Source organism: Strix aluco, chromosome 10 (genome assembly GCF_031877795.1).
Source record: "Strix aluco isolate bStrAlu1 chromosome 10, bStrAlu1.hap1, whole genome shotgun sequence".
Taxonomy (NCBI): domain Eukaryota; kingdom Metazoa; phylum Chordata; class Aves; order Strigiformes; family Strigidae; genus Strix; species Strix aluco.
In genome coordinates, this window is record NC_133940.1 from 5,206,604 (window position 1) to 5,225,446 (window position 18,843).

The 18,843-nt window shown below is 49.2% G+C and overlaps 1 protein-coding gene across 1 annotated transcript in view; it reads right to left on the bottom strand.

Moving 5' to 3' along the window:
* The window catches only part of LOC141927828 (gamma-aminobutyric acid receptor subunit gamma-4), a 42,883-nt gene that overhangs the window by 10,634 nt on the left and 13,406 nt on the right, over positions 1-18,843 (bottom strand). The window contains exons 4-7 of the mRNA XM_074835123.1: positions 5,338-5,558; positions 4,657-4,739; positions 2,990-3,127; positions 1,342-1,494 (exon numbers count right to left, since the gene is read on the bottom strand). Coding sequence (XP_074691224.1) covers positions 1,342-1,494; positions 2,990-3,127; positions 4,657-4,739; positions 5,338-5,558 — 595 coding nt within the window. The remainder of the gene's footprint in view (positions 1-1,341; positions 1,495-2,989; positions 3,128-4,656; positions 4,740-5,337; positions 5,559-18,843) is intronic.

Here is an 18,843-nt window from a genome sequence, read left to right on the forward strand (position 1 = left end):
TCCACCTGCCACCCTTTCCTGGGGTCACCTCAATGGGTGGGAGCATGACAAGAGATTTTCATATTTTCCTACTGTATTTGCATTAGCAGATGTGATGTGAATTCCCATGTATTTGAAATGCCAATGGAACTGGTCCAGTTTCCATCTCCCTAATGTAGGCTGGCGGGCTTGAAAGGTACTGGGGATCATTTGTATTAAGTACAACAGGGGCTGTGGAGAGAATACATTACTCTTGATGTGCTGAAGTCCCTTACCACAGAGAGGGGCCCCCCTCCTGGGGAAACTTGCCTTTGCTTTTTGAGGCAGCCACCACAGTGGTGTCAGCCGTGCAGAAATTTTGCCTCTTGCTTTTCATTCCTTTCCCAGCCATGGACTACGGCGTACCCTCACCTCCATTGGAAATGACACCCCACTCCTCTTCCTGCTCTCTCCATGGGCACCAAAGAAATTGATTTTGATAGGGAGGTGGGGAGAGATGGTCAGAATGGATGAGCTCTGAATAGCCCTGCCTGATGCTGATGGCCCCTCGCCTCTCCACTTCCTCCCTGCAGAGGCCTGCAGGCAGGGCTGGGAACGCCACCTCCAATTAAAGGGAAAGTCGTCTGGGCTGATGGGAAGGACAGCGCTGGGACGCAGAGCTTGCTGCAAAATGCAAATACAGCCAAAGTGCATTAAAGATTTGTAAAGACCTCTCCAGCACCTATCAGAGCAGGATTCAATTGACATAAGCTTTTTCCTGCCTCAAAGAGCTACTGCAGTATGCTGAGAAAATCCAAACAATAGGCAAAGCTGTTGCCACATCCTGGACTCCCACTGTGGTGTGACTGACAGAGAAAGGCTGTACCTACAGGGCTTCCACATCCGGACAGAACTTGGGACCCTATGGATACAGCTGAGCAACTTTGCTCATTACCCTACAACCTTCATGTCACTGGTCCTACACTGAGCCCTTGAAAAGTCATGAGGAAATGCAGAATGCATGGATGTGACAGGAGCCCTTTGGTCAGCATTGCAATGCCACAGCTCACCCCTCTCCTCTCAGCACATGAGATTACCACATTGTCAACTTGGAAGAGGCTGTGCAAGGGTCTCAGATCAAGATATGAGAGTGTTGTGCTGTCCTGAAATAATCCAGTAGTCCAAACCAGCACAGTTGGAGATTTGGTTGAACTTGAGGATAGTGTTACTAACAGAAAGATGGACGAGTGGACTATCCTCCAGTAAGCTGAATAACGCCAGAAAATGCCGAAGTGCTTTAGGAGATTTTGCACTCCAACACTGCCACTCTGCTAGCCTTGCAGAGTTTGACAAGCATCAGACATGCAACAACCTGTCTCTTACCCAGAGATGTCCTGGCTGGTGTAGAGTCTCTCTTGATCCAGAAGGAAACCCAGGAAAGAACAACAGTCAGGATGCAGGGAATGTAGGTCTGAATGGCAAAATAACCCATACGTCTACTTAGGTCAAAAGAAACTGTCATCACCATGTACTCCCCTAGGGAAAAAGCAACAGAGACATTGGAATCATAAGATGTGGCTTCCTAAAACACAAAAATCAGCAAAGTTTCAGAATTTAGAGTCTTTCTGATGAGGTTTTCTTGTTTTAAGTGCCTAGTTGGCTGGTTTTGTGGCTGCCCAGATTTTTAGCTTCATGGACAGCTGTGTGGCTGGCTGATTAGGTTTGATGACTCACTGGCATTGTCACTGGCTTGCTGGTTTTGTGGCTAGTGGACTCTGTGGTTACCTGGCTGGCTCTGTAGCTGTCTGACTTAATGCCTTTGTGACTAATTTAAGAGCTGACTTTGTGGTTGCCCAGCTGGCAATCTGCCTGGTTGGCTATGTGGCCACCAGGCTGCATTTGTACTGGCCTGCCTGTGTGTCCAAGCACACTGAAGAGCACACTGTCTGGAGAAGTTGCAGGGAAGAGAGTATTCATCTTCAGCTGATTGCTGTAAGAGTTTCTTTTCTATAGAAGCTATTTAGCTGTAACAAGCTACATGGCCTGGCTTGCTAACTAACTACCTGAGCTGTGACAAAAGAGGTGTCCTTCAGTCACATTCATCGGGACTCTGGTTCTGCCCCTGGAAAAGGCATGTGGTGCTGTACATCCTAATTGCTCATTTGGCAACTTACAGCTGAGGTTCTTCCTCTTTTTCAGCAGTTCCTAGCGAGTATTGGAAGAAAGCCACCCGACAGCTCTAGGGTTAAGATGGAGCTTGCAAGCAATTACCAAAAAAGAGAATTAGAGATGTCAGACAGCCACTGGTGCATTCAAGACACTTTCACTGCACCACTTCTTGTTCCGGTTTGTGCTGCCTTTCTACCCCGGTTAGAGGCTGGCTGTTGGTGTTGACAACAGCAGATTTCTGCAGAGTGGGAGAAGCACTACCTGAACTTGCTGCTTCAGAGGGCTTAAAAACATGAGCTCACCCCACCTGCAGGAATCCAGAGGCTTTCCTCAGTTGTCTGTGGGAAGGAAAGAGGATGTGAGCTATTATGACGAGGAGAAGCTGAAGGGCCTCCATTCCCTGGTTTCTTCACACATGCAGCCTTGTTCCTGTCTCTTAAAGCATAATGCGGGTGTTCATCTGCCCCACACAACTTTACAGAAGGAAAGATTGAGACCTGCAAGTTCTGATTTCCCCACCCAGGGATCACATAGTATGCACATACTGCAGCAAGAGGGGATCTGAGCTCCATCTCCCCTCTCTCCTGACCCTTCAGTTAGGGATAGCTTCATTCACATCAGCATTGTCACCCCACAGTTCACAGATGTCAGTGGTTCTGGCCTCCCCCTGCTTTGTCTTCCCCTCACCCTTCATCACTTCTGCTCCCTCTAGCAAAGGTCCATCCTTTCATCCTTATGTTTCTCTAACTGTGCTGTAATGACCTTTCTTCCCCACCACTGTGGCACTGTCTGATGACTCCTTTGCCTCCCACGAGGTCTCCAAGACACTGGCGTTTCTGTGGGCTGTCTCCCTTTGCCTCACCTGCCCCAGTCCTGAGAACTTCCGAGGTGTTCCTCAGCCCTGTGAAGTCAAACTGGTAGAGCCTCCAGGTGCGCTGGTCAGAGACCTCAATGGAGTAGCGCCTCCAGCGATAGACAATCTCCTCACGTGGGTAGCCATCTGGGAAAAGGGGCAAGGGCATCAGTGAAAGAATATGTCATGTGCCTCTACTCATTCACCACCCTGACTGCAAAAGTGCTGGCATCTCACTCGAGCTGTTTTGTAAACATGAAGCTTTCAGGCAGTTATTTCTGATGCGTTTTGTTTAGATTCCCTTAGGCACCCCCACATGCAATGAGAGTAGGGACAGCAACTCCCTTTGTGGGCTGCTTCAAATCCTAGGGATGGGAAGACCAGGGCTAGAAACGGAGCCTTTCTAGCGCTGAGGGATCTGGTGTAGTTGAGAACTGTTAATGTTGGGTTGATGGTTGGACTGGATGATCTTCAAGGTCTTTTCCAACCTAGACAATTCTGTGATTCTGTAAGGACTGCACTGGTGGGAGTAAGACTTGGGTTGGTGTAAGAGGACATCCCCAGCCTGAAATTTTTATGGGTTTTAGCTCCCTGGGGCAGCACGGGGCCTTCACTACTCCTTATGACTACCTTCCCTTCCCAGGCACGAGTACACCAAGAATACAAAGGTGCCAACATGGAGGTAGCAAGGCTGTGGCTGCTCAGACTGTCTGTACCTCCCACCCTGGGAGCTGATCTCTGTATGGAACAGAAGGGGTGCATTCTCCGTGGAGAAGAAGGCCTGGCAGGCTGGAGCATGGCTTCTCCTGGCTCTGGCTTTCTTGACAAAGAACCAAGCCTACTGCGAAGCAGGGACCTTGACAACTACGAGAGAGTTCCTCAGAGGAAGGAAGGAGCAAGAGCTTGGCAGCTAACTAGAAGTGTGTTTCTAATTACCAAGCATGTATAGCATGTACCGTTAATTAGCAAAGAATGAAGGATGGTGGGAGACAAGGGGATGGTATCTCCTCAGCATGCTGCCTCCCTCTGAAGCACCTCAGAGCCACGTGAGCTGTATCTCTTCAGTGGCAGGGGAAGCAGGAGATACGAACCCCAGCTAAGATGACTAAATCAGATTTCCAACTAATGCATGAGGACAGGAACCTCTCGGTGCAGAAAGGCTCACTGCAAAATTACCAGTGGAGATGGGCCAATATCAGCAGCCCTCTCTGCTGATGAGAATGGACAAGTGGGGACTGAGAGGGAAGGTCTGAGTACCCCTCCTTTGTGATGGCCTTGGGTGCAGAAAGTGGTCCTGTCTCTGGGCTGAGAGCCAAGCTGTCCTCTCAGAGAGCGGGAGAAGGGGGAAGATGCCAGGCAGGATGGGTGCCATTTGTCTGCCAGCTGAAGGGATATATTCTGTCCAGAGTGACCAGAAGGTCACTGGAATAATCACCTCCAACTGTCCACCCAAACTAAGGAGAAACTCAGAGGTGCTGTGAATCTGGCCCTGAAGATCTCTGCTAGCCCAGGAGTGGGAAGATGCTTCAGGGATGACAGGCAATGGCTCAGGAAGAGAGTCAGAAATTAGGTGAAAAATGTAGCTAAAAGGGAGGATGGTGTCCCCAGAAGAGTTTTACTCTACTGAGATTTCTTTACTTGCCTTCTAAAACTGTTTTAAAAATACGTATACTCACAACTGGAAAAAACCAAAGGGCAGGAGTGAGTGTCCATTGGGAAATTCTGCAGCTGGAGCAGGCACTCAGCCTCAATCGTCAGCCTGAGAGAGGGAGAGAGAGAGGGGGAGACTGAGATTTTGTGTTGGTGAAGGTGGTTTGATTCCAACACAACAATGTGACAGCGGGATTCTCGCTTCCTTGAGAGAGAAACACTAATTTGTTGAAGATCAGTCTGTTTGCAGGAACATTTTAAAACAGCAGCAAAATAAAACATATGTTTGGATATTTTCAAAGTGAGAAAAACCATCTAATTTTCACATTCAAAAAGCCTTTTTGTTTAGTGAGCTTTTCAGATTCATTTATGGGAGTGAGAATTTATGGGAACAAAAGCCAAATGTTTATTACCAGAATGAGATAGCTGGACTGACCAACATAAACTTTTAAAGGATTTTGGTTTAGGAAACCATTTGTAGTTTTGACTTTTTTCTAGGTATAATATGGAAAACCAGTTTGATTTTCTGGAAGCCTTCATCCTGGGAAGAGGAAGCCCATTCTGCAACTAGTACTGCATGTGTACTCCCATCAGCTCAGGGAGACATCTCCACTACTCTGTCCCAGGACACCTGGAAACCTCCTCTGCTTTCACCAGCTCCTTGTTCCCTCACCTCAGCAGCCGGCCACAGTGCCTGCTGGATGTACCTGAGCGTGTAGAGCACTTTTCCGTCATTCCAGATGCGGAGGAGCTGATTAGGAGTGGTTATCCAGTGGGAATCAGCCCGCTTGGAGTTCCTAAAAAAGGTATCTGGGATCCAGATGCGGCTCACCATGTTGGTGTTCAGCGTGAGGGCCTTCAAGGTGCTGTTGAAACGAAGGCGCCGGTCGTACCACGTCTGAGCAAAGAAGATATCAATGGTGTATTCCTGTGAAAGAGAAAGAAGAACATGTCTTTCTGAGGCGGATTCGGGCAAAGCAGAGCCCTGTCCTCTGGTCTGCAGGCCACCATTTTAGAGTGACAGCCAGAACATTCGCTTTTTAAGTCTGAGAGCAGATGTTGGTGACCACTGACACCTTTCCAGGCTCATGTTTAGCCTGGGGTCAGGATGTCCATGGCACACTTAGGAAGAGCCAAAGACTGTGTGTTGGCTAGTGGGCTGAGCTGTAGCATGTTTTGCCTGACCCATGCCTGGAAAGCCAAGACCATACAAACAAGGGCTTGGGCTTCCTCTTGGTGGACAACTCAAGCCAAACACTCCTTTTAAGCATAGGCATGGACATTGGCTGAATCCAGTCCTAAGTTCAGCTCCACCTTTCAAACAAAGGCAAGGAACGCTGCTCACCAGCTTACCAGAGAGGGCAAGCAGACAGCTCTTTCTGTTATTTGTTAGGATACAGCCCAGCAGTGCTCCATACACCTAATTCGTACGTATAGCAATAGTAATGTTGTGCATAAACCTAGTGAGAATCCATCCCTTGCTGCAGGATTTACACAGTAAATGGTTTATATGAAAAACCATGCTGAAGATGCTGAAGATGCGAAAAGGAAGCTGGGGAAGGGGCTGCTATGGACCCAGCTCTTGGTGCAACCAGTTCAAAATCTTTAGTCTTTTGCAGACAGAAAACAGAGTTTCCACCATAATGAAAACCTTTGGTTTTGGTAAGAGAGAGGGTGTCCTAGCTCACCCCTAACTAGCATTTCTGGGAGGCAGCTCCTGTCTAGATTGGATTGGCAGTAGTCCACATCATTAGCCCACCGTTCTGCTGCTTGCTGCTGCAAGCCAATTTACTCCTTACCCTCTTTTTCAGACTGCCTGAGAAGGTGCTAATTAGTGCCATGCAGGAGCATGTCTGGCACTCAGTGGCTGTCTGAACCAGACCCCCAAATCCAGTTCCACCAGCCCATATTAAAGGCTGTTGACTGCTCCTGACAGCACCTCTCTGACTTGGACTTTGCTCCCTTTCACTCCTGTTAAACCCCCATGACCATGAAGGCATCATCTCACTCTCTCCTCTGGGCAGAGATGAACAATGTCTGACTTTGCCATCTCTCCCTCTTATTCTCCTCCTCCCTCTATTGATTGATCTTGGTGGAATTTTTATGACTGCAGCACATCCTCCCTCCGCTGCCCTTGCTGCTGGTTCAGAGCCGACTTCTCAAACCATGCTGTTAAAATAGATGCGGTGCTCTTAGCGCGCTCTCTTGGACAGCATGTCCTGCTGAGGGCAGGCAGAGCAGGGCAGCACACGACTCCTCGCTTCATTTTCTTCGCCCTCGCTCCACTGTCAGCCAACCGGTGATGAGTGATTGTTACTGAAAACATCCCTTGCATAGGAATGAGATCATGAGAAAAGAGCATTTGCCATCAGGCGGTCGAGGCACTCTCTGGACTGATCCTTCACCCTGCTTAGACAGGGGGATGAGCAAAGGTGATGGGGATGAGGTCTTAACATATCTCTGAATGGGGACAGATGCAGAGCATTCGAAGTGATGGCATTGCTTCCACGGTTCATTCAAAACAGCCACGAGGAGACATAGAGCTAGGATAGCAGCAGCCCTCAAAGCCAAGCGCGCAAGCATCGCCGCTGCCTGAAAACAGGAGAGCCCATTCCAGCATCTGAATGCTCTAGATCGCACTGGGCACTGCTTGGGCATATAGGGTGTGTGGTGATGAAGGCATGGATCAGATTGTGAAAACAGTGAAAGAGACCCCACAGGTGGGCAAAGAAGTATGGGCACAGCAGGGACAAGGTGGGGTAATGGCAGCCCAAGAAAATGACATTATTCTGCTTGGGGCCATTTTCTTTTCCTTGCCAGCTGTTGGGGTCAAAATAACGCAACATTTGACATGTTCTTCCCCACCCCTGCAAATCCCATTTGAGCCAGTATAAGCTTACATTGCTCCTCCTAAGCAGTATCTCTGGTGTAGGAGAAAGCAACTAAAAATGCAGTGATAAATCCATGTTAGATGCCACTATCAATTTCTATCTCCTAACTGGAGTCATTTGTGAGATCTCGCTTCTGGGCTGGCTGCTCAGGTTAGATGTCCTGCTGTAAAGTTCAGCATGCAGGTCTGGGATAACCAGTGCTAACATTCTGGGAGAATGGAGGGTCAGCTATCCCAGGGGTTTGGTGTTTGTTGTCAAGCCCAGATTTTCAGAAGGGATCAGCATTAAAGAGCTCCTCTTGTGCCATTCATAGCCAGCCTTTGCAAAAGGTGTAGTGCACAAGTCATTCAGCTCTTCTGAAAAATCTGAGCTGTTATTGTCACTGTCCTGTGGTTTGATCTAATTTCAGTAGCTATTATTAGTACAGCTATTCACAAGGAACAACTTACTAGCTGAGCTGGCTCCCTTGCCTCTAGGTGGGGAACCCATTGGGAAATGTTGGCATTTACGTTTTACATGGTATTTTCATTGAGAATTATCCGAGGCAAGATGTATACAAAAATGCTCTGGCTTTTGGGAGTACTTTTACCCTTCAGATTCTCTCCCCCATGCTGTTGCGGAGGAGCGAGCGAGCGGCTGTGCGGTGCTTAGGTGCCACCTGGGGTTAAACCACGACAGTTCCTGAAGACTTTTAGCACCTGTATCCATCAGGTGCGGTTTGCATTGATGCCAGGGAGCCTTGCAGGACTGCGGCTCTGCACTCATCAGCTGTGGGACAGTGCTCAGACCTTTCTCTGAGCATTAATCAGAGCCCACTTGGCTGTAGGCATCTGATCAAGGTGATTCAAATGGGAGGTGTGTGACCATGGGTTCCCCGCAGTCATTGGAGAGGGGTAGGCACTTCTGGAGGGAGATCCCAATATGAAGCAGTTGTCTTCTGGAAATGCCTCACACTCTTACTGACCTTGGGAGAGTCCAGGCAGATCAAGGCTGAATAGCTGAAGTTTGGCAGGATGAGCTCAGCCCCTAAAACTTATGGCAGTGCTGTTTCTTGAACTCCCACACCCCTGTAGTTTCCCTCTGCCCCTGATTCATTCTCAAGCATCAGAAAGAGATTTCTCAATACCTCAATTTCCCCGTGTGAAAAAAGGTTATTGTAAAATACGCCTCCAACATTACTGTACCATCTGCTATGCAGCACATGGAGGTTGTTAACTTCTCTGTAAAAGCACGGGCTTTTTCAGTGTTTTCAACAGAAACAGCTAGTGAAGTAAGAGGAATCGCTCTAACAGTTAGGTCACGCCATTTGAATCACACGTAGGGTGGCACACACATGTTGGCACGCATGCAACATTACATCAAACTTCAGTCACAAAATAATAAATGAAACTACCCGTAAGGCAAATCCGGCAGACTGCCTACCCTAACTGCTATCACGTGAGTTTACCCAATGCTGAGGAACGCCCTGCAGCGCCGCCGCTGCTAGAGGTGTGGGCTGGTGTCCAACTCAGCCTTCCAGCATGTCCCTGCTGGCCCTTGGTCACCGCCATCACCTGCCACATCACTGATCAGTCCTTGTTTTCCTCATGCGAGCAGCACAGATGCTGCTGAAAACCCAATTCCAGAAAATGGTAAAATCTGAAAATATTTAACGGAAAAAAACCCCTGTCCTGTAAAAGAGCATTTGTGGGAAATAAAGGGATGTGGAGTTGACAAGAATATTTCATCTTGGAAGAAAAAAAAATAAAACAATAAAAAGATTTTACTGCACTCTCAAACCCTTTCATTTTTAAAAACATAGTTTAAGTGAAAAGCTATGGAATTTCTGTGTGAAAAGTAATTTCAAAGAAAACCCCCAAATTTTCAATCCAAAAGAAAATAAACAGATTCAGAAACCAGCCTGCTCCCAGCACAAGAGAACTGGGAGCTGGGCACTGTTCTCATTGTGTGCTACCCTTAGCCCTGCTCCTTGGGTCATCCCAGCCCCAGCTGCTCTAGCCTAACCTTCGTGGCCCTGGAGCACCTCCCTGCTTCCCATCCTGATGTCCTGATACAGCGAGGGCATCCAGTCTGACCCTGTTAGCTCCTCCCCGTGCCTCCTCTCTCACCTCTGTGTGTATGCGCATACACATGGGGAATCAGCCCATATTTCCAGTTGGATTTGGCCCCAGGAACTCTAATCTAGACTAAATTCCACGCTGGATTCTGAGCAGATATGAGTTAGGGCTACCCAATTTCAGACTAACAGCTTAAACTCACAGGGTTAGCATGACACAACTTGGAATTATCAGTTTGTATTTTCAGGTTACTTTATACACTAAATAAACAGTGTGCCGCCAGAAGATCCTTTTCAAATGGCTCAAAGCAAGTTAGGGTGTGCAGTTCAGCTGACCCCTCTCAAGGGTGCAGTTAGTGGGATACAGAGGAGTTGGTACCCCATGGTTCCTGTATCCATCTATGAGCTTCTTCCTCTGTGTTCTTTAAGAGCTCAGCTTTCTGACAAATGCCAAAGAGAGAGGCAAAGCCATGAGATGAAGATGTCTTAGATGTCTTCTTAAATTAGGATAAAATCAAGGATTTAATGGGGTTTTTTGCAACTTCACTGGTATTCAACAACATCTCCAAATAGAGGAGACAGAGACTTGGAAACAGGTTCCTCCATTTTCCCCTGCTGGAGAGATACTTTGGAAAAATCCTAATTAATACTGGGGCTGAGAGATGAACATCCTAGCCAGTCTCATTCTAGCTTTTATTGTTCTGATATTTGTTTTTATTCATACAGCCTCCTTCCCTCTGCACCTCCAAGCAAATCCCTTGCTGCAGTACAGTAAAGCAGGCTGCTTTCCTGGGAAGCATGGCCAGCATTTCAGGTGGGCTGGTGGGAATCTGATGGGTCCACGCTGACAATCACAGAGCTGAGCAAAGCAGGTATTACAGGGGTGCTGCAGTTCAGGAAAATCTCAGGACTTATTGGAGAAGACCCAGGAGTGGGGTGTTATTTCTTTCAAGGGCTGGTAGGTCACTCTGTGCAGCTTGAGGCACGTCAGGAAGCCTCTCCTCCAGTCTCCCTCTTCTGCAAAACAGAGGTCAGCCCAAGCATCCCCCCTGCAGACAGAACTGCGTTCAGCAATTCCACACCCCCACAGCCCTGCACAGGTGAGCATTTTCCTCTCCACAACATCCCATGCATCCCTCCCAGCCTGTAAACATCTCTGACAAACCCTGGGCTGCTCCCAGCTGGCTCCATGTCCCAGGGAACACTCTTAATAATAGCAGAAAGTCTGGAGACACTCTCCAGAGTAAATAAATAAACTAAATAAAATAATCTTGTTTTAGAATAATCTTTGAATCTGATGCACAACTTCTTGTCCCCACAGCTTGTGGGCAGGAACGTGCTTCTAGCATGACATGTGCAAGCACTTTCCAAGGGCAGCAAGCGGGGAGGACGTGTACTAACAGCATATGCTGATGCTTGACACTGGACCACTTCAGCGACTGGCTGGGCAGCATCAGGCTTCTCCCAGTTCTCCCATTAGTAGTGTGAGACACCTTGCTTGTGGATGCTTCCATGTCCCTGCTCTGGGTGAGTTTTTTCTCCCGAACACAAAGAGCAAAAGAATGAGAATATAAATTTCATTGTGTTTCCAAGGTCCTCCTCTCTCCAAATCGGACCCCGGAGAGCTTTCTGGACATGATGCTGGAGTAACTAGGAGAGCTCGCAAGGACAAAAGGAGCAGAGCTCTGATGATCTGTGTTTTCAAGGTGACACACTGAACTTCCCATCTGCTTCACTTCTGCAGCAACACTGGCAGCGCTGTCCTTGTCTTAATGTCTTTCGCCTCTGCCCAGGGATCTCAGTTGAGACAGCATTCTTTTTATAATACAAACTCGCTGTTAAAAACCATCACCATGTCCTGTGCTCGTGCCAGGAGCCTTCAAACAAGACATTCTGTACATGCTGCTCTGCCGATTGCGGACTCCCCAATCATGGCTTGCTCACCCTTGGAGTCTCTGCAGATGAGAACTGGACAGGGCTTTCAAAACCAAGTGCTGCCTTCTGAGATCTCTACCTGCCCATTCCCACACACCTCTGCTCATGCCTGCTCCCATGCACGTGCAAGCAGGGACATCTAAAAGGCAGGCTTTTATACTCACGATAGCCAACCACCCCAGACTGTTTCTTTCCCCCCAAACCCTTTCTTCTGAGCTGTTCTCTTGTTCCACCGCTTCCTGTCCTTCGGTGATGTTACCTCCTCACATGCAACCCCACGATGGCTGCTGATTGCCATGGTGCCCGCTCCTCTTTTCATGGGAAGGTAGCCTGGCACCAGGAGCCTCTCACTGTGAGCCCCAAGGGCATGTGTGTTTAGCATCTGATTAACAGTCATTACCCCAAGGATCAAGGAAAGTCCTTGAGTTGAGACATGACATCAGCCAGACTCTGGTTTATAGAAGCACAGTCTGTCTGCATTGTCCCTGATGAGGTTATTACTGAAAAGGCAGAGGCATGGACACAGGATGCTATATGCAGATGGGGCAGAATTAATTAAAGGAGAAGATACTGAACACTTCAATGAAGTATTATGCAAAGTACCACAGGGAAGGAGCCGCCTCCTTTCAGTTTGGTTTTTCATCACTCTCAGGACAGAACATGGCCTGGGTGGAAAGTCATTTGTAAGCACCTTCTGATGCAAACAAGGATGCAGCCCAGTTACCATGATCTCTAGAAAATGCCTGGGCTGCTTGCAGAGCAAAGCCACACTTGTCCGAAGTCTTGTTTGTGTGTCAAACCTTACTGCTAAAGCTTAAATGCTCCCCACAGTGTTGGGCTTGAAGGAACTTTGTGCCGGAAGAAGGAAGCAGGTGGGCGAAGAGGTGAGGACAGAATCACATAGGGTAACTGGAAGAGAATACTTAGCACTTTGGGCAGGTGCTCTTGTTGATTTGTCCTTTAAACTCATGGGGTGTTTGACAAGATGAAAAGAAATTTCCTTTGAAAGGGCTAGAAGATAAACCTTCTCACTGCATACAATTAACTCCCCAAGATTGCTCCTCCAGGACAGCTTGGCAAGATTCAGATGAGAAGTTGGAATTTCTTTAATTGAACTTCCTATTCCCATGCCACCCACTGCAATTAAAATGAAACACAGGGATGGGCAGTCTAATAACTGCCCAGGACGGGGAGAGCAGCTGCTGCAGCTTCCCTGTACCGGGCGAAGGAAGGCAGGAGGTCCCACAAATCCTAAACACTCCTGGAGAGGGGTGTCTGGGATGGTCAGCTTGTCCCCATGGAGACATCTGCAAGTCGGTTGTTGCCTGGGAACACGATCTGTTTCTCCAGCTCTGACATGGTCCTTGCCCCATCTCTCTGTCCTTACAAAACTCACTGTCCTGGGCTGCTGGATTCCCGTGAGGCTGCCTGCAGGGTCCTGCTCAGTTCAGGAGCTGGACACTGCAGCCTCACTGCCTCCTCCCTAGGATGGAGAGGCAGGAATGAGAGCAGTATCCTGTTGCAGCAGCAGAGAAATGGCCCTCAGGTGAAGCGAAAGAAGTCAAGAAAGTTCTCCAAACATTAAATGAGACGAGTGTCTTCAACTGTCAGAGGCATGTGGCTGTGTGGTTTGAAGTATTAGAGCAAGCATCCTTCTAGGCTTAGGGCTCACCAGCTGGGCCTGTTTCCCTGCTTCCAGTCTGGTACCTCATACAGAAGGGACCACCACTGGCATCACCACTGGCTTTGCCAGAGTACTGCCTACTGCTACTGCTGGCTCACCCGATGGACTGGCAGAGTCAACACTGCCTCTGAGATTTAGGGTCTGATTCTTACTTATATCCAGTCCCTGTTTGGGGGGACAGAGTTTTGGAGGGGTAGAGTAGTCCACAGTAGGCTGTAGACATTTGTAAAGGTCTCAGCACCTTTCCCTGTCTGAACAGTCCACATCTGCTGCCCAGTTCCCTTTGCGGGTTTTTCATCTTCCCAGGCTTTCTTGGGTTTTCCCTCTTTTCATTTCACTCCTTGCTCTAATCTTTTTTCCTCCTCCATGCTGCTCTCCACACTCTCTTTGGTCTGTAGCTCACCCCTCTGCTTCTCTGCCTCAGCAAGAAAGGCATTACCACCCTGCCCATACCCCCCTTCAAATAGAAACAGCTTCAATTATAATGGCCCTGTTCAAACATCACATCATTTCTTACCCCCTTCCCAACTTCAGGGCAGGGACTGACTCTCTCTATGGACTGAAAGGTGTCTAGTGATCTCAGCTGGATGCCGATTGTCATGGAAAGAAAACAAAGTCCCTCCCACTGCAGTCTTAGTGATGAAGAAATTGCTACAGAAGCTGTGCTTTGAGGTCAAGAGAGGAAGGAAAGGCTGGCAGAGACTGGGAGCCATAGGAGCTCTGCTTTCTGTGCGGATCGGAGCCAGAAGCTTCTTCCAGTGCAGGAATTGCATGGCCTGGCACACAGCAGCATGCAAAACCAGAGGGGGTAAGAACGGGCGAACAAGGTAAGGCAGTGTCCCTCTGTCCCAGCAGGCTCCTACAGCGGGCAGTCACAGGGGCGTAGGGGCAGAGTATAAGGAGCAGGAAAATTACTGCAGCCTTCAAAATATGCCCTCCTCTGCGGGAACCACCTGCGTCCAACGAGCACTGAGCTCTGTCAAACCGCCTTCTTGGGTGGCATGCTGACAGGGTGGAGAAGCCAGCAGAGCCCAGAACTGGTGCTGAAGAAGCGATGCTCACCAGTAGCCATGGGAGCGGAGCTGCGCCTGGGAGGTGAATCACAGGCTGCTGTGGGCTAACAGGCTGTCCCACGAGGAGTCATGGCACAGCACAAAGCGTCAGGAGGAAACTGGCCCTGGCTGGGCAGTATGATGCAGCTCTCCAATAATCAGTGAGCCAGGATGGCACCTCAGAGAGAGGTGCCTCCCAAACCCCGATACTGCTCTGTCCTCCCACCAAAATGGGTCTGAGAAAGCACAGTGCACCCACGTCCCTGGGATGCCATCCATTGTATGGAAATGCCTCTGCTGGCCAGGAGGAAAATGACTTGTCTGCCTGTATAAATCCCTTTCTAATCCTCGTCCTCAAGGAAAAAAAGCACATTCAAAAGATCTGAGAAGGTTCTGCTTTCACAAAAGGGGAGGGTTTCGTGCCCTCTGCAGAAATCCTCACTCCTGACACTGTTCTCTCCTGGCCCCAGATGAAGGAGGAGGTGGGGACAGTGTACTCTGCTCTGCTGACTCCTTCAAGGAAACCTGTTTCATGTTGTCTCTCATACCCCTTGCTGTGCTTGCCAGCTTTCTCTTCCTGCCCTGCCAGTTCCTTGATTTAGCTCTTTCTCCCTGCTTCATTTTGTTTTTCCTTTCCCAATTCCTCTTTTCAAGCCACCACAAAATCACAGCCCAGTCCTAATGAGATTTCAAGGGAGCACCAGGCTGAGGAAAGCAGCTTGGAGAAATTAAACAGGTTACAGAGAAAGAACAATTTCTTTCTGTCTCCCCTGTTGGGTATTCAAAGGGCAAAGGAAGCCGGACTGCAGTTACACCAGGCCAGCTGATTCTCCTTTCCAGGCACACACCCACACTTCAGGCCAGGCGTGGTGGTCATTTGGAAGCTAGGACACGAGCCACCAGGCAAGCAGGACCTGCAGAGCTCTGCTGCTCCAGGCTGCTCATTTCCCATGGCATCTGACGGCTGCCAAAGACCCTCCTCAGAAACTGGGGGCTGGTAGTCCCAGTCCTTTTTTCCAGCTCCCAGCTGTTTCATAGAGCCCCAGCCTACTGCAGATGCCTCCTTTAAAACTAAGCCACTCTACCTTCTCCAGCTCTCCTAGATGGCTCTAGGACCTCTCTGGAGAATAGTGAATAAGATGAAGGCTCAGGTTTTCTGCATAAGGAATGCACTTGCATATCCCAGAATCATACATACAAAGACACTAAACAATTTTGGGTCTTGAGCTTAGTCCAAAGTTCCCAGGAGCTGGACAGCACATTCTCTCCTGCTCCTTACCAAATCCCACCACTGGACCTGCCTTTGACTTTCTGTGATAGCAGCAACACTGAGGTATTTTCATCTCCTCTCCTGCTGATCCAGTGAGAGAGGATCAGCATCTAAGCAGCCCCCGACCTCGCTGCTGCGGAACTGGACTGAAGCTTGCAGCCAGCTCTGCAGGAGGCTGCACGCAGAGCTCACATCCAAACAGCCATGAGCAGTGCAACGGGAGCTTGGCTTCACGCGATGGCTCACTCCTCCCTTGCAGCACAAACTGGGTGCCTGACATCCCCATTCCCAGTGCTCCTTCCATCCCTTCTCGGCAGAGACCCTTCCTCCTCAAGCCTCCTGGTGAGATTTCCTCTGCAGATCCCTCTGGCACACAGCTCCAAGCCATGTCACCACTGTGGCTCTTTGTTGTGGCAGGGGGACCCAGGTGCATCGTGCCTTCTCATAAGGTACAGATTAACGTGACAAACTAAGGCTGCAAGCTCTGGACAGGTCTGTTAGTCCACCACTACCAGATCAGGAAAGGAAACGGTCATTTGAATATTATGGTTCTTTTTGTCTTTGGCTTTTCTTTTCAAGGCGCAAATAAAGAGAAGATCAGCCAGTTATCATATTAACTTCACCCTCCTACCTTCCTGTCGCTGTAGGAACCACCAGCCTAACTCCCACAAATTTTTTCTACTTCTCTACCCACTGCTCCACTTTGTCTCCTTATCCTCACTACACTACTAAGGTGGCTCTGGGTGTCTGTGGAGGAGAAAGACAGACCAAGGGACATAGGACTGTTGTGGGAGGTGTAACAGGTACACTGGCAAAGCTGGAGGGAAAGAGAAGCAGATCGGGGGGAAGTGTCAGGAATGAGGCTTACAACATTTGCAGAGTCTCTGCTCTGACCTCCCCTGTTCCCCAGCCACATGGAGACAAGGTGTTCCCCCACCCACACTCTGAAGTGTTTTGGTTCACACATCCCATGTGCATCTGCCGGTGGGTAAGCCTGCACTGCAGTTCTCCTGTTGAGCAAAGCTGATCAGATGGTTAGAGCCAGTCCCAGATAACTGCAGGTCAGAGAACCACCATGGAAATCCTCACACCAAAGCCCTCTGGACACGAAGATGGACAAGCAAGGCTTATTCCAGGGTCCCCAGGTACCATCAGCTCCGTACCACCAGCACACAGCAAGCCCAGCACAGAGAAAGCCCAAGACCCCTGACCAGACTTACTGCCCCACCCACAGTGCCCCACGCAGCCAGCACGATCCCTCTGGGGCTTTGAGGAGCGGTTGCATCAGGAACTGGTGGGGCCAGTCTCAGCAGTGCTGGCGTGAAATGGCTGCAACATCAGCAAACCTGCAGCGGCGAAGGGTGGGCTGCTGCCAGCCGGCGTGAGGCATCGCTGCAGGTGATTGTGGAGATCCACCGGCCCACCCACTTGCTGACCCTAACACGGGGGTCATGGGGGCACGGAGGAGATGCGAGGGGCTGCAAGGAAGAGAACCAAAGCGCTGCCTCAGCCCGGCCACCCCGGTGCCACAGGGAGGCTCAGGCTGGCAGTATCACTGCTCCACTGCTGCTCGCTTGCAGTTCATATCATGGGCAATTAAATCCTTCCTGTGCACGGAGATGGAATGCAATAGTCTGAATATTCAGTCTTTAACATCACAGCATGAAGAGGTCCTTGAAACATATTGCCTCTGGTCACCCACAACCATGGAATTCTGAGAAATGGTTTCCATTTCATAACACATTTATAGCAAGCAGATTTCACATCAGCCTTTTAGGGGGGATGGTAGGATTGCTTCATCTGGGGATGCAGGAAATAAATAGAACCAATTTCTACTGAAAAAAATGAAGTTTTGTTGGAAATAAATTAAAATTGTCATAACCTAAAATGAATTACCTCAACCTCATCACTGCATTCAGAAACATTTTTTTTCTTCAGTAAGCTAACACAATATTTTGTTTTACTCTTATCTATTTGATTCATTTCATTTTGACTTTTATTTTTAAATACTCATTTTCATGCTTTACATATAGGACAGAATTTATCACCGTATGAAAAACAAATCAAAACAATCCGATGACACTAAACATAAATGTTTTGATTGTCCCTAAACCCATTTTCCCTCAGAAATGCTTAAGAATTTTGGCTGTTTGTCTCAAGTGGGAGGGGAGAGCGAGACCCCCTCCCCTACAATGCTGGCTGTTCACCCTAGACCAGAAACCCTGGACTCTGACCAGCTCTTTGACTTGGCTCTCATGCACCTGAAATATCCAGACCTCTCCCATGGAGAGATCTAAAGCTTTCAGTTCTGATAAATCAGCTCTGCCTTAAAAATAATTCAGCCCATCAAGTGACAACTGTTGGTACAGCTCAGAGCCTATATCTTTCAACATTGACACAACAGTGCTTTCCCTTTGACTTGGAAGAATCAATTTAATGAGGTTCAGACACAGATCAGTACCTGAATCACACACATGCTTCCCAGCCTGTCCACACACACACGTCTCCATATGGAGAAGTGGGGCCGCTGGGGAAACACAGAGCCACTCCGTTAGCTAACGCGTTTGTGATGGATGTGGCCGCAGCCACGCGGTTCTACGCAAGGTGCAGCTGCACACAGCAGCTCCGAGCCTGAGCCCGCATCTCCCGGGCACATCCCTCCCAGCGTGTGATGGGCAAGGATGCACCCCCCCGCCCAGCCACCGCAGCCGTGTCTGCGTCGGTGCATCATGGCAAGGCCTCTTCTAATGTCCTGCCAGAGGGCAAAGCCCTACCAAACCGAGAGCGAGCTGCCAGGGTGGCCAGGGCACAGGACATCCCTCCAGTCTGGTCCAGACCCCAGTAAGGAGAGTCTCCTGGTCACTGGAAAACTGTCATCATGGTCTATTAACAAGCAGAAACCCAGTTGCTGGCAGACACCTCTGGAAGGGGAGACCAGGCGCAGCTGCTGCGGTCGTGAGCTGTGTTAGAAAGGTCTTTTGTGGGTAAGGGTGAGGAATTCCAAGTTAAAACACTCTCAGGTTGGACATGGTGAGCACACTGGCCACTCGGGAAGCGCCTACATTAAGCATCCTTCCTGGGCTGCCTGCGAGGGTCCAGGGCAAAAAAAAAACCCTCTGCATTCAGGCTGGCTGAAAAAATGTGGGTTTTCTCCAAAAGGCTGGCACAAACTGAACGCGGGATCGAGCCATCCCTGGCAGCAGAAGGCCGGAAATCGGATCCGTGAAGGAATTTACAAGAGCCGCTTACTCCGTTATGAATGTTGATTTATCCCGCGTTGCTGCCCAAGCTGTGGGCTCTGTGGAGGCACCTGTGTGCCAGGGCT